The sequence below is a fragment of the Xiphophorus maculatus genome, chromosome 10, assembly GCF_002775205.1.
Source record: "Xiphophorus maculatus strain JP 163 A chromosome 10, X_maculatus-5.0-male, whole genome shotgun sequence".
Lineage (NCBI taxonomy): Eukaryota > Metazoa > Chordata > Actinopteri > Cyprinodontiformes > Poeciliidae > Xiphophorus > Xiphophorus maculatus.
Genome location: NC_036452.1, coordinates 10320899 through 10334220, shown reverse-complemented (window position 1 = coordinate 10334220; position 13322 = coordinate 10320899). Strand labels below are relative to the sequence as shown.

Here is a 13322-nt window from a genome sequence, read left to right as displayed (position 1 = left end):
CGGAAGATCTGAGATGGAACTTTTTTTAGGCATTTTGAAAAAGCAAATTTAGGATGATCGTGTATTGTTTCTATTCAGAGCGACTTGTTTTTGATTTCCTATTGAATACATTCACTCTGTGTTTCCATGAGCAGAAGAGACTGAAGGCAGCTGAGGCAGAAAGCAAGCTGAAGCAGGTTTATATCCCCACATAGTGAGTTTCCTTCATTTGTTCTTCAAATTAAAATGTAAAATTAAATGTTTTTCATAGTTTGTATGCACTGAAAGTGCAGCGTTTTCACATCGCTCTTTATCTCGACAGCAACAAACCCAACCCCAACCAGATCTCGATGACCAACGGTAAGATGGCGACTGTGAACGGAGCGGGCCCCGGGGCCTTCCATGCAGCGGGAGGCGGCCGAGCCTGCGAGAGCTGCTACAGTAAGTTTGGTTTGTCCACATGAACCCGGCTTCAGAACAAAACGCCAAGAAATGTTTCAGTTTTCTGCTGGGTGGCAGAATATTGTTTTTTTGATGAGGACGTATTTGGCTTAAAAAGAAAAATCCTGAATTCAGTTTTTATGTATTTATTTTGAAAAAATGATTATTCTTTTTACATAAAAAATAAATATCTAACATCTTAAGTTGTTTTATAAAGAATCCGTAGTGGAATATTTTAGTCTCAGGCTACAAATAACCAGTATTTATTAATCAATTATTCTCTTATTTTGTTTGTTCATCGATTAATTGGATAAGACAACTGGCACATTCTACTGATTTTTCATTTAACCACTTAAGTGTATTTTATGCAATACTGTAAATACATAAAAAATACAAATAACTCAATTCTTTTTGAACAAAATAATTTTTTTTTTTGCATAAATTGAATATTTTTAATGTGTTTCTAATATTTTATAAAATGAGCTTAAGTGGCTACATGAAAAATCTGTGAAATGCACCAATTTTTTGTATCCAATTAATCACCAAAATAATTTATTATTGAAATAATCATTAGTTGCAACCCTAATTGGCAGCTGTTCAGAATGCTGTATGTAAGAATATTAACTGAAAGTTGAATGAAAGGAAAAAGTCTGGCAGCTGTTGGCTCTAATTATAAAAGTTACCAAAAATAATTGCTTAAAATATCGGCCTGTGAGTGGTTAATCTAGATTTTTAATTGAGTCATTGACATATTTTAACTTTTTGAAATGCATTTGTGCTTAAAACCAGTTTATCTTTTGTCCTGCCAGCTGTGTAAACAGCGTTTCAGATGTTTACGTGCGAGTCCTAATGGAGTTCAAATAACAGTTGAATTATTTAAGGCGCTTTGGACAGATGTTGATTTTTCCAGTGCGCTAACAGGATTCGTTGCGTTTTGTGCGTTGAGCAGCCATGCAGTCGGCCCAGTGGTACTCCTGGGGGCCTCCCAACATGCAGTGCCGCCTGTGCGTTTCCTGCTGGATGTACTGGAAGAAGTACGGCGGTCTGAAGATGCCAAGCAGAGCCGAGGCCCCAGAGGAGAGGACCTCCCCCACTCCTGCAAGCAATGTAAGTTCAAGACCTTGTGTAACAAACTGGAGGCCAGCGGGCCACATCTGGCCCGCCAAAACATTTCATGTGGCCCTCGAGACTCCAGAGGGAGGCATAAAAGGAAGCAAGTCAAAGCAGCTTTTATTGGTTTTCTGCTAAGTTACAGAAAATCGATTGAGATTGTGATGATTCTCACAAACTCAGCAGACCCTCGCATTTTTTCAAGCTGATACATAAATGTAAGTTCATTGCAAATTGGTCTGCAACTAACGTTTGAAATAAGTAATAGTTATTATTATTATTTATATTAGTAGTTTAGTAATTATTGATTATTCTGATGATTAATTTGATCAAATAGATGGCACATTCTGCAGCTCTTTAATTTAAGCCATTTTTTTATACAATATGTATTAAAAGATGCAAATAGATAACACAATTTTAAATGACAAAATACATATTTGTAGCCTAAAATGCTAAATTGATAGCTTTCCTAATTATGAAATCCAAACTGCAGGAAGCTAAAGTTTTGCCACTTGAGTAATTTTTGCTTAAATAAATTAACAGACAAAAGTGTTTTTGTCTTGAGTGCAAAATGTTGATATCTTTTTTACAGTTTTGGCTTAATTACTGCTCTGAATTTCTTTCTTTCATCAAATGACCTCTTTTTTTTAGACTGCATATTCCAGTTAACGATTAATTGATTACATGATTGGTTGACGATTGTTTTAATAATCGATTAATCACTATTAATTCAATTAGTCGTTTTTGCCCTATTATAAATTTTCCAAAAGGACAGTTAAAAACATCAAGTTTAAGTGACTGCTAACTCCCACCTGCAGGTGGCAGTATTTCATACTCACCTTTACTTCGTGTCAAATATGAATAATCGATACAGCAAGTAACTGAAAGTCACCTTTACCGTCATATATAAGCTCAAATATAGCAAAATTTCTTGCAAGTATTTCTGATTTAGCACCACAAAATCAGTCATTTTGACTACAAAAAAATGACAAAAACAATGTTCATTATTTTTTAATTTTAAGATGTATTTATCAAATGCATCTTGAAGACAGTGCTATTTATTAATATTTTACAGCTTTTACAGCTAAAGGTGTTTTTATGTTATACATTCCAACGTTTCCCCCAGAAAACTTGCTAAGCCCCGGGGTGGGGCGCTCGGCAGTCATTCATCCAGCGGCCTGTCGTATTTTTGAGTTAAAAAATGTTTAAATTTTAAAATATCACTTAATAATTGTGTATTATTGGAAGATTAACACCTGAACACTAAGTATTGTCTTAAAAATCCAAACATTTTAAAAAGATTTAAATAAATAAGCAATGCTTAACCTGATGGAGGCACAAGTAAAGCCTGGTGACCTGCCAGGCTTATAAAACACTGGGGGGAAACCCTGCATTCTGACACAACCAGACCCAAAATGTCCTAGATCAACAAAATGAGCTTTAAAAATCAAAGTAGTGGCCATTTGTAATAAAAAACATTACATGAAGAATTGGAGCAAAGCGAAAAGATTTTAATCCATGTAGAATAAGCAGAAATCATTCAGTTGTAAGTGTGTGAAATGTGCCGATACAGTGTGTCTGTGAAATCTCCAGTTAGCATCAATTATTCAGCGAGCTAGCAGCATATCGTAGTGAGTTTCACATATTGGATGCTAATAGGTTCACATGGTTTCTCAAGGCCTTTTATAATGGAGGAAGCTGACCATTTGTAGCAAAGAAAATAGCCTCTTAGACGAGGACTGCAGCTTCATTTGCATAGACTAAATGAAGGTCAACATAATGTGAGATACGTTTGTATTCAAAAGTGGTATCAGTGGTATTAGTTAGTGCTGTGGCATACTGGGAGCCCTGGTTGTAATGGATGTGATTGTTTTAGTTCTGATGGAACAACATTATCGTTGTTTCTGATGCTCAGAGTTGGTTTTTTTTAAGAGCTTCACAGCTTCCAGTGGCAGATTAAATTACAGCGTTCCAACACAGACTTCAATCTGGAATAATCTGGATTGATTGAGTCCTTATTCCCTGTTGGATTAAAGTGATAAAGAGCTGCATTTCTAAAAAAACAAACAAGAAGAAGCAACTGTTTTAATTCTGGTGCATAGAAATGTTTTCATACGTCATCCATGGATCCATCCATTCATTCACCCATTCATCCATCCCACTGCCATCCATCCATCCGTCCTTCTGTCACCCATCCATCCATTGATCCATCTGTCCTTCAGATGGATTCATCCATCCATGTGTCCTATGGTCATCCTTCCATTTGTTCATCCCTCCATCCGTTCATACCTCTGTCCTTCTGTAATTCATCCATTAATCCATCTATCCATCCATCCGTTAAATGGTATCAGTTCAGTTTCTCTACATACTTCTGTCAGTCTCTTCTTCATCATCAATCCATCTTTCTTGCCATTTATTCATGCTTCACTCTATTTTTATTTGTCCATTAATTTGTCCATCAATGTGTTTATTTATCGACTCCCACCTATCCATCCATCCATCTGTCTACTAAATCTGAGTCTGAGAAAAGTGGCGTGAAAAATATGTGGGAGCCCAGGAATCAGTGTTTCTGTAAAAGAAAATCACTAATAAAACCAACTTAATTTATTTTAATCCTAGTCTGTAAGACTTTTTTCCGTAATTTTGAAGCCTTCTGACCTGCTCACCACAGACTTTAGTACAGTTTGAGGTGACAAAATGGCGGCCTGACCGTTTCTTTCCCCTTCTGTCCGTCCAGGAGTCCCGCTCCAGGAGTCACGTCCCCCGCCAGTCCAACCACATGGTACCGATGAGGAACAGCGGCAGTCCCAAGTCCTCCATGAAGACCAAGCAGGCCTTCCTGCTGCAGGCCACCCGCCTCACCAAACTGGCTCGGCACATGTGCCGGGACATCATCAGGCTGCGCCGCGCTGCGCGCCGGCCGTTTGTCCCCATTAACTGTGGGGCCATAAAGGCGGAGTGTAAGAGCTCTTTCAATTCCTCCTAACTTCTGCCACATACCCACACACACACATACACACACACACCACCCTTCCTCTTCTCTCCTCACCCCAACCTCCCCACCATCGACCACCATCGCTGCCCTCGTTTGTCTCATTCTGTTTTTATTATTATTGTTATTATTATTTTGTTTTTGTATTCTCCCACCCCCCGTTTCCAATAAAGACTGCCTGTCCTCATAACTGAGTTTTGATCATCTTTTCATTCGTTTTTTTGTTGTTGTTGTTGTTGTTGTTCATTTTCTGTTGTTTTAATCTTTTAATTCAGATCTAGTGGTTAAAATATTCATTTTACACACTCACACCTGCACACGATGAACACAACAACAGAGAATCTTCATATAAGTAACGATGTTATAACTTCCATCAGGGGTCGTGTTGTTGTCTGAGCCGTATCTTTACAGGAGTTACATGTAGAGAAAATGTATTTTAGTAAGAAGCTCTATTTTGCATGGCGCCATATGTGCTGTCATGACTCAAACGTAAATGTTGGCTGTAAATACTGAACCTCAGCTCCACCATTTTGTTTCTTTTGCTCATGCATCTCCTTTCTCATGACTGTGTGTTTTTATTTGTATCGGAAAAGATGAACTGTGATTGGACGGACTCTTGAGTATTCATACCTCTGGTTCTGTTTCACATTCCTGTTACAATTCAAGCACAATCACCATCAGTCTAATCTAGATTTTATCTGAAGTTGTTTTTGGTAATCTGCCTCATTTATCAGTCTGTTGTTTTTACTTTTTACTCTTGCTGTAGGATGGCTCTACAGGTAGCTCAACCCAACACTCCCATGCGCCTTCAGAGAGATGGGTCAACTCAAAGAAAATACCAGAACATAGAATTTTACTCTTTATTTGTAAAATTTCTTCTTATCACCTGCTGAAACATTCACCAGCCTCCATTGAATAGACACTTTATAAATGTTTTCTGGACATTTATAAGTTACAGAGTGTTACGGATAAAGGTCAGGGTCATAAAAAAAGAATTTGATTTTAATTTCAGAATTTGCTTTTTTTTCTCCCTCAGAATTCAGATTTTGTTTGTTTTTCTCAAAATTCTGACTTTGATCTCAGAATCAGAAATGTTTCTTTATGCACCAGCAGCACAGTTACTTACTGTGGATAAACGTAGGTTTTCAACATGACTGACATAACACTGGTGTAGAAATATTTGGATTAATCTCAAAAATGTTCTTGAAAAATCAAGGAAATCTTGAGTTTCAAGTTTTTTTTTTCTAGCAAATTTCTGAGAATAATTTTAATGCTTGCGTTTTATATTGCAGTTTTCAACTTTTGAAGATCAGAAATTTCCCCTTTTTTTTCTTGAAAATTTCTGAGATAAAATTTTTTTTGTGTGTGTGTGGAAATGTACCCCTTATTTTTTTATGGTCCTAATACGCTGTCACAGCAAACACACAAGAATGTTTAGTTATTTATTTGTGTTTCTACACAGATTGATACAGAATTAGAATTTTGACATTAAAGCCAAATTTCTGAGGGAGACAAAGACAGAATAAAATTTTTTGGTGGCTCTAATCTACTTCCATAGCGTTTGAGACGTCGTCGTTGTTCTTTTGCGCATGCGGGTCAGTTTGAAACCACAAACAGTTCACGCTGAAGTCAGATATAGGCAACATTTTAAAGTAATGTGAGCGACCATGCAAAGAAAAAACTTTAAAATTTAATTTCAGAAAAAAAACAAATAAATCAATTTGAAGCATCTGCAGTGTGAACATAGCCTGAGTTTCTCCCCTGGAGGAGTCAACCTGACTTTCTGGGAAAAAGGAAATCACAGTTTTTATTCTGACCCATCTACACTGAAAAAACAGAACAAGTGATCCAACTTAAATATATTGTGTTAATAGGTTACAAGGAATCAAATTAAGTTTACCCAAGTTAATTTATTTATTTTATTGTCAAGTTAAACAAATGTAAATAAATTAAGTTAACCAAACTTCATTCAATTACTTGTGACCAGTTAGCACAGCTTTTTAATTTTAATGCTCCATTCTCTTTTTTTCAGTCTACTGTGCTCCTTACACTGCAAAAACACAAAATCTTACAAAGTATTTCTGGTCTAGTCTCTAGTTCAAACTTGAAATAAGCCAAAACTAACCTAAAAGTAACTTTGAACAAGATATAAAGGCTTGTTTTAAGTAAATAATTCCTTAACATTGATGACAAAAGTACTTGTTCCACTGGCAACAAGTAGCTAAACAGTTAAATAATAATCCATGTTGTAATTACTTATAATATTGGACATTTATCTGCCAATAGAACAAGTACTTCATCAATATTAAGGAATTATTTGCTTAAAACAAATCTCTGTATCTTGCTTAAAGTTACTTTTACATTAGTTTGTCTTATTTCAAGTGTAATAAAATATTTGACCTAGAAACAAAGAAATTACTTTTGCAGTGTAGTTTACTAATGTCCATTAAACATCTGAGACCTTCACTGAACAACTGGATTTAAACTTGAGCTTAAGTAACACATACAGTAACTCTTGTTTACTAATACTGAATTCTATATTTCTATATACGAATCCATTTTCCTTTCACTGCTTTGTTAGTCTCGCATAAAATCCCAGTAAAATGAAAACCTGTGGTTGTGATGTGAAAATATTACAGGGGTATGAATACTTCTGCAGGGCACATGAAGTGTTTGCTGCATCACCATCTCACCCACCGTAGGACGGACCGCCTTCTCATGTCCTCTGTCCAGATCATGCAATATTCATTTGAAACCATCCTGAAGCCTCGTCTGTCTTGTAAATCCTGGAGACATAATTTTGCTGTCTTCCTCTCTTCTCCGCTCATTTTCTTCCTCTTTTGGTTTTCCTTTCATTAACTGTGTGAATGTGAGGGATACATCTCCAATAAAAGTCAGTCCTGAAAGCATTTCCTCCGAGTCCTCGTGCTTCATGTGTCTGTTTCGTGTCCATCAGCAGTTACAGGAACACACACCAGCCATCCTCCCCCATGCATGCACTCTCATGCACATCCAGCACCTTTTGTGATTCCCTCACCTTTTCATCTACATGTCTTGCAAGGCATTTCTTTCTGAGTGTGCATGTATGCATGGATCCACATCTCAGCTTTGGTTTTTCACGCTCATGCATCGTAAATACGCCTAATTAATTAGAGGGAATCGATACTAAGATCTGTGTGTACATATATAGATATATGTGTGTGTGTGTGTGTGTGTGTTTGGTTTAGACATGTTAAGGGTGTCAGAAGGGCAGGGGACCCGGCTACCCAAAACCAGAGCGGCCCAAAGGAGCACTCTGACCAGTGTCCTGCAGTTTCTAGGTAAACGCTCAGTAAGATACACCCGAACTGCGTCTGAGCATCAATTATTCAGGCGGTGTGAACGAGCCAGTTCATGCAGCTCCAGTGTGTGGTGTCTCTTCCAGAGTCCCGGCCCATGGCCCACGCCCCTCGCTCCCACCGCACCCCAGGCCTGCAGACGCCTCCGCCTCGCCGCCTCCTCTCCTCTCTCCCGCACGGACCCCACGGCATGCTGGGAAAACGCAGCTACCACCACCACAGCAGGGCTGACCCAGAGAGGCGTTCAGGTACATGGGAGGAGTTTGTTTTGTTTTTTGTTTTTCAAATCAGGATATCTGAGATAATTTCAAAAACGTAGAAGATGGAAGGGGAGAAACCCTCTCTTAATGGTTTATAAAAATTAATTAAATTAACTTTTGCTACTAAACTGGTCAAAGCGGAGCCATCTCAGCTAATTCTAGCAAAACCCATTCAACCATTGACTCTTGGTTCATTAATCTGATAGATTTTATTCAAGTTAAATGTTTTGTTTTTTGCCTGAATTTGAAAAGGTAGTGTTTAATGGCAGCTTAAAGGAGAAAGATGGATAAATTCATCTAAAAAAAAAGATTCACAATTGAGTTTTCCTTGTACATGTGTGTTTAGAAACTTAAACTTTGAACCTTAAGGACTTAATTGGTGTGTTTTTGTCAGATTAAGAACTTGGTGCACAAATGATTTTTTTTTTTTTTGTCATTTTCTTGAATTCACACACAGCAAATCTTTCACATACAAGCTTACATATATATATTTATATGGCTCTGGAAAAAATTAAGAGGCCACTTTAAATGATCAGTTTCTCTGGTTTTACGTTTTATAGGTATATGTTTGAGTAAAATGAACATTGTTCTTTTATTCTATGAACTACTGACAACATGTCTCTGAAATTCCAAGCAAAAGTTTAGTATTTATTGGCAGACAATGAGAAATGGTCAAAATAACCAGAAAGACGCAGTGGTTTCAGACCTCAAAAAATGCAAAGAAAACAAGTTAATATTCATTTAGAAACAACAATACTAATATTTTCACTCAAGAAGAGTTCAGAAATCAATAATTGGTGGAATAACCAATGGGGTTCAGTGCAGTAGTCTCTCAATTTTTTCCAGAGTTGTATATTCCCATCACGTTTTCTGGCATTTAGCATATAGAAATAATTTTTGCTAATCCTACCTAAAGCTAAAACGAGAAAAGTTTGGCCTGATTTAACTCCAGGCTGTGAGAGAAAAATGTTTGTGTCTTTTTATGTAAACATCTGGTTTCAACTGTGCATGTATGTATATATATTTACTCTTGTGCCACCATTTATTTTGCAGAGAACCCCGGCTCAACAGGAGGACCTCTCATCGTAAGTGAACGTCTTGTTTTTCCTTCGCATCTCCATCGCTGTTTGTCGTAATAAAACATTCGTAAATCCCTTTTCCTGCAGCACAACGGCCGCAGCAGCAGCAGCGGAAACACCAGAGGAGGAGTAATGATTCGCAAGAGACGCCCCAACTGGATCGATGCTCCCGATGACAGCTTCTTCCTCGTTACCCGGGAGACCAGGTAAGCAAAGGTGACCCTTTAATGACACATGATTGTCATTATTCTGTGTGTGTTTTTGCATTTCTCACCTTGTAAAGCCCATTTTCACAACAGATACCTCTGTGAGGACCCACTGCTCATTAAGTCTTTACTTCTTTGGATGTTTTATCTTCTTTTTTTTTTTTTTTGGCAAAATAGACACATTTTGTTGATCATGATTGATTTAGAAAATAAATAAGTAGAATAAAACATCCAAGGGTTGAATACTTTTTATCGGCACCAAAAAAAATTCTAAGCTTCTACATTTGGTTTAATCAAGAAACAAAATGTTTGGCTGCTTGGTGTCACCAGAGAGGGTCGTAAAGGTCATCATGCTAACTAAACCTTAAGGAGAAAAAAAACCACTTGTAAAAAAACATCATCAACAGGAAACTGGAGATGTTTCTTCAGGACTTGCATCTCCTGGGTTTTGACATCATATCTGGAGAGATGCTCGTCAGTCATGTAAGTTTGCAGAAATAGCTGGTGAGTCGCATCATTTTATTTTCAGCAAGGTCAGGTGGGATCAACACATTTTTTACTTTGTATCACGATTTTCTCTTTTTTTCCCCATTCCTCTAATGTGCATAAAACCTTCCCGGAACCGGTTTTGACTCTCTAGATCCTACCTAGACAATTTCAGAGTCCAGAACAAAAGGCTTAATTTTTAATCTCGTGATCTCCTCAGCGTCTCTCTTTCACAAGACTGTGGTGAAGGATGGACGTGTTTACCCAATGGATTTCTGCCACTGATGTCATTCGATCACTTTCCGCTTTCTTCTGCCCTCAAAATGTCCACTTCAGCCACTTAGGAGAATGAAAATGAGCACCATTTCATGCCATTAGCGCAGCTTGTGATGCATCAACATCGTTTCAGCTGCTGAGCAGCCGCTCGTCATCGTGAGGGTGTGACATTAGCTTTTAGTCCAGAGCAGCTCGATGCGTTTCGGCGCAGCGTGAAAGACCCCATGCAGGCCACAAAGGATGATTCTGGTTTATCAAACTGAATCAAGTCTGGGTGAACCAGCAATAAGCATGAGCTCTCAGCAGAGTTAATGATAATTCAAAAAGGAAACCAAGCAAGAAAGAAAGAAAGTGGAGGCTGGATAAGGAGTCTTTTCTGTTTTCTATGAATTTATAAACTGCTATGCAATTTTTAGCTTTTGGTGCTTCCCCGGCTTTTCCAAGTTGTATAAAAACAAGAGTTGCATAAACACACAAGTGGATATTTATTTTCCTAAATCATCACATTGTTAAAGAAGGTTACAAAAATAGGTACAAAATAAATAAAATTTGTTGTATTTGTTTATTTTTCTGCATTTAATTCAAATTGAAAAGTACCGTATTTATCCCAAAGGGAAACTGACTGTTGATGTAATTCAAATTGTCCAAAAATCTCCAAGAGTTGTGGATAGTGGTGCAGTAGCAGTCAGTCTTGCAACAATTCTGAAGAGGCCTCTGACTGAAGATTGCTTTCATGACATGTTAAGAGTTCAATTTCTGGGATTTTAGTGAAAGTCAATGAAATAATCTGCCAGAGGCAGAACATTTCATTATAACTATTATTTTTTCATCAATATTAAGAAAAGATTGACTTAGAAGAAGCTCCTGTTTCTTGCTGAAAAGTTACTTGTGAGTTAATTTTGATGTACTTGGTGAGATTTTGTTTTTGGAGTGAGCGGTGAAATTCCTGGACACAAATTTGCTTTTTTATTATTTTCTGCATTTTTGTCTTTTTTTTTTTGTCATTTTTGGATGTTAACACTTCATGACACCAGTTTAAAAAAGCAAAGAAAAAAAATACTAAAAAAAAATATAAAAAATAGTGGTAATTATTATTGTTGGACTGAATTTGTTATTTTATTACTTTTGAATTTTTCTTTTGTCATTATTGGATGTTAAGACTTTTTTGATAACAGTTTTAAAAAGTGTTTTTTGACTTTTTAATATGTCCTTTTTTCTATATTATGTAATACTACTACTACTCCTATTATTATTATTATTATTATTATTATTATTAATAATAAGTTATTGTTAGTGTAGTTGTTGTCTTTGTTATTATGATCATTATTAGGAAAATTTATGGACTGGTGAAGGGTTGATTGAAACTGAATCTGAAGTTTGAAGAAATATACTTTTCTACTTTCTTCACACACACACACACACACACACACACACACACACACACACACACACACACGCCCACCCCTGCACACACAGAAACAAACTCACACACACACACGTCCACGCACACACACCCCATCTGTCCTGTGTGTGGATGGCTTCAACTAATCAAAGTTTTCAGCTCCTGTATGTGCCAAAGAAAGATGTTCCCCCATTAAGGGGAACATCTAAATGAGCCACGGCACCCGGCCCCCGCAGCCGCCTGCCCTCGGACCACCTCGGCTAAAATTAGAGCAGCTAACTGAGTGCAGATGGAGCCAGGCACCGGTCGCGGCCCTGCGTGGAAATATCATTACCGCATTAACCGTGGCTGCACTCACATGCATCACTCACTCACTGTGCTGTGCGCTGGTGTGTGACAGAGTCGGCATCGATCTCAGAGCCTGTAAAGCTCGTTATATTAGCCTGTCATTCAGCCTCGCAGTGTAACAATTAATGCCTTCCTGAATAAAAGATCTGGTCTGATGCTGATGAAGGATGAGTGGAAGCTGCTCTCTCTCTCTCTTTTCTGTTCTCTCGGCGTGATGAAGAACACACTGTGTCGCGGTGAGGAGAGAAACGATGGGAGATTTTTCCCATTTACGCAGTGAAGGGGAAGACATTGTGCTTTCAGAAACAAAGCTGTGTGAAAAACATTGTAAAGCAATTTAACTGGACGAAAATCAGAATGTAGAACCAGAAAGCTAATGGCGTAACTCCTTCTGTGATGCAGAAAAAAAATGACTTTTTATGACACGTAGTTAAAATACACAGTCGATTTCCTCTTTATATCCTGGTAGATCCTCTTAAATGAAAAGTGATTGAGTTAGACTTTGTTATGCAAGAACACACACTCACTCACTCAGTTCAGTCCACACAGATAAAAATCTATTTATGTGATGTTTATTGATCCATGTTGGGAATATGTAAAATGCCATAACAATGCTTTCAGACAGCCTCAACTTTTCTGCTTTTTGTCTTGGTAAAACCACAAATTTAAATGTATTTTATTGGGATTTTATGAGGTAGAGCAACACAAAGTTGTGCATAAGGTCGGATTTACAAGGATGTGGCGCCTGAGCTGGAGCCAGTTTTGGTTCTTTATTCACTAAGAAGAAATTTATTCACTCATGCAAATTGCAGAATATTCATAATCTAATCATAAACATTAGTAAGAACTGATGGATGACAGGTTTAATGTGATCTCTAACCAATAAGTCATTGTTGTTTTCAAAGAAATAAACAATAACTTTCAGAATCTTAGTACACTTTAGTAAGACAAAACTTACAAAGACGTAACCTTTCAACATTTTTACTAAAAAGTACTAGTTATAAGTGAAATAATCTGCTGTTTTCTTGTATTATAAGTTATGCTTGTTTCCTGTCGGTACTTTTTCCATCAACATTAAGGAATTACTGACTTAAACAAGCTCCTACATCTTGCCGAAAAGTTATTTTTAAATTAGTTTCAAGTGTAATAAGACATTTGCACTAGGAGCAAGGCAAATAATGCTTAGTTAGACTTTGTGTTTTTGCAGTGTAATGTCTGAAAACATGCATTCATTAAAAAAATAAAAATATATCTGATGCTGCTTTCATGCTGCTTTTTGCCACAAAAATTGGTTGCTACACCTGCAGCATGCCTGGCCTTTTTTCATGCATAATTGTCAAATGGAAGAAAAATAATGCATAATTTTTTATGTTTTTTCAAAAATAAAATGTATATTTATATATAT

General features: G+C 37.1%; 1 protein-coding gene across 2 annotated transcripts in view; it reads left to right on the top strand.

The window, feature by feature from the left end:
* The window catches only part of mta3 (metastasis associated 1 family member 3), a 37614-nt gene that overhangs the window by 15107 nt on the left and 9185 nt on the right, over nt 1–13322 (top strand). Inside the window, exons 11-18 of one of the 2 annotated variants that reach the window (XM_023341042.1) lie at nt 135–193; nt 302–420; nt 1370–1527; nt 4268–4490; nt 7750–7842; nt 7947–8108; nt 9174–9205; nt 9287–9405. In XM_023341042.1, coding sequence (XP_023196810.1) covers nt 135–193; nt 302–420; nt 1370–1527; nt 4268–4490; nt 7750–7842; nt 7947–8108; nt 9174–9205; nt 9287–9405 — 965 coding nt within the window. Of the gene's footprint in view, nt 1–134; nt 194–301; nt 421–1369; nt 1528–4267; nt 4491–7749; nt 7843–7946; nt 8109–9173; nt 9206–9286; nt 9416–13322 lie in introns of both variants that reach the window. The other variant, XM_023341043.1, reaches the window with a different exon arrangement.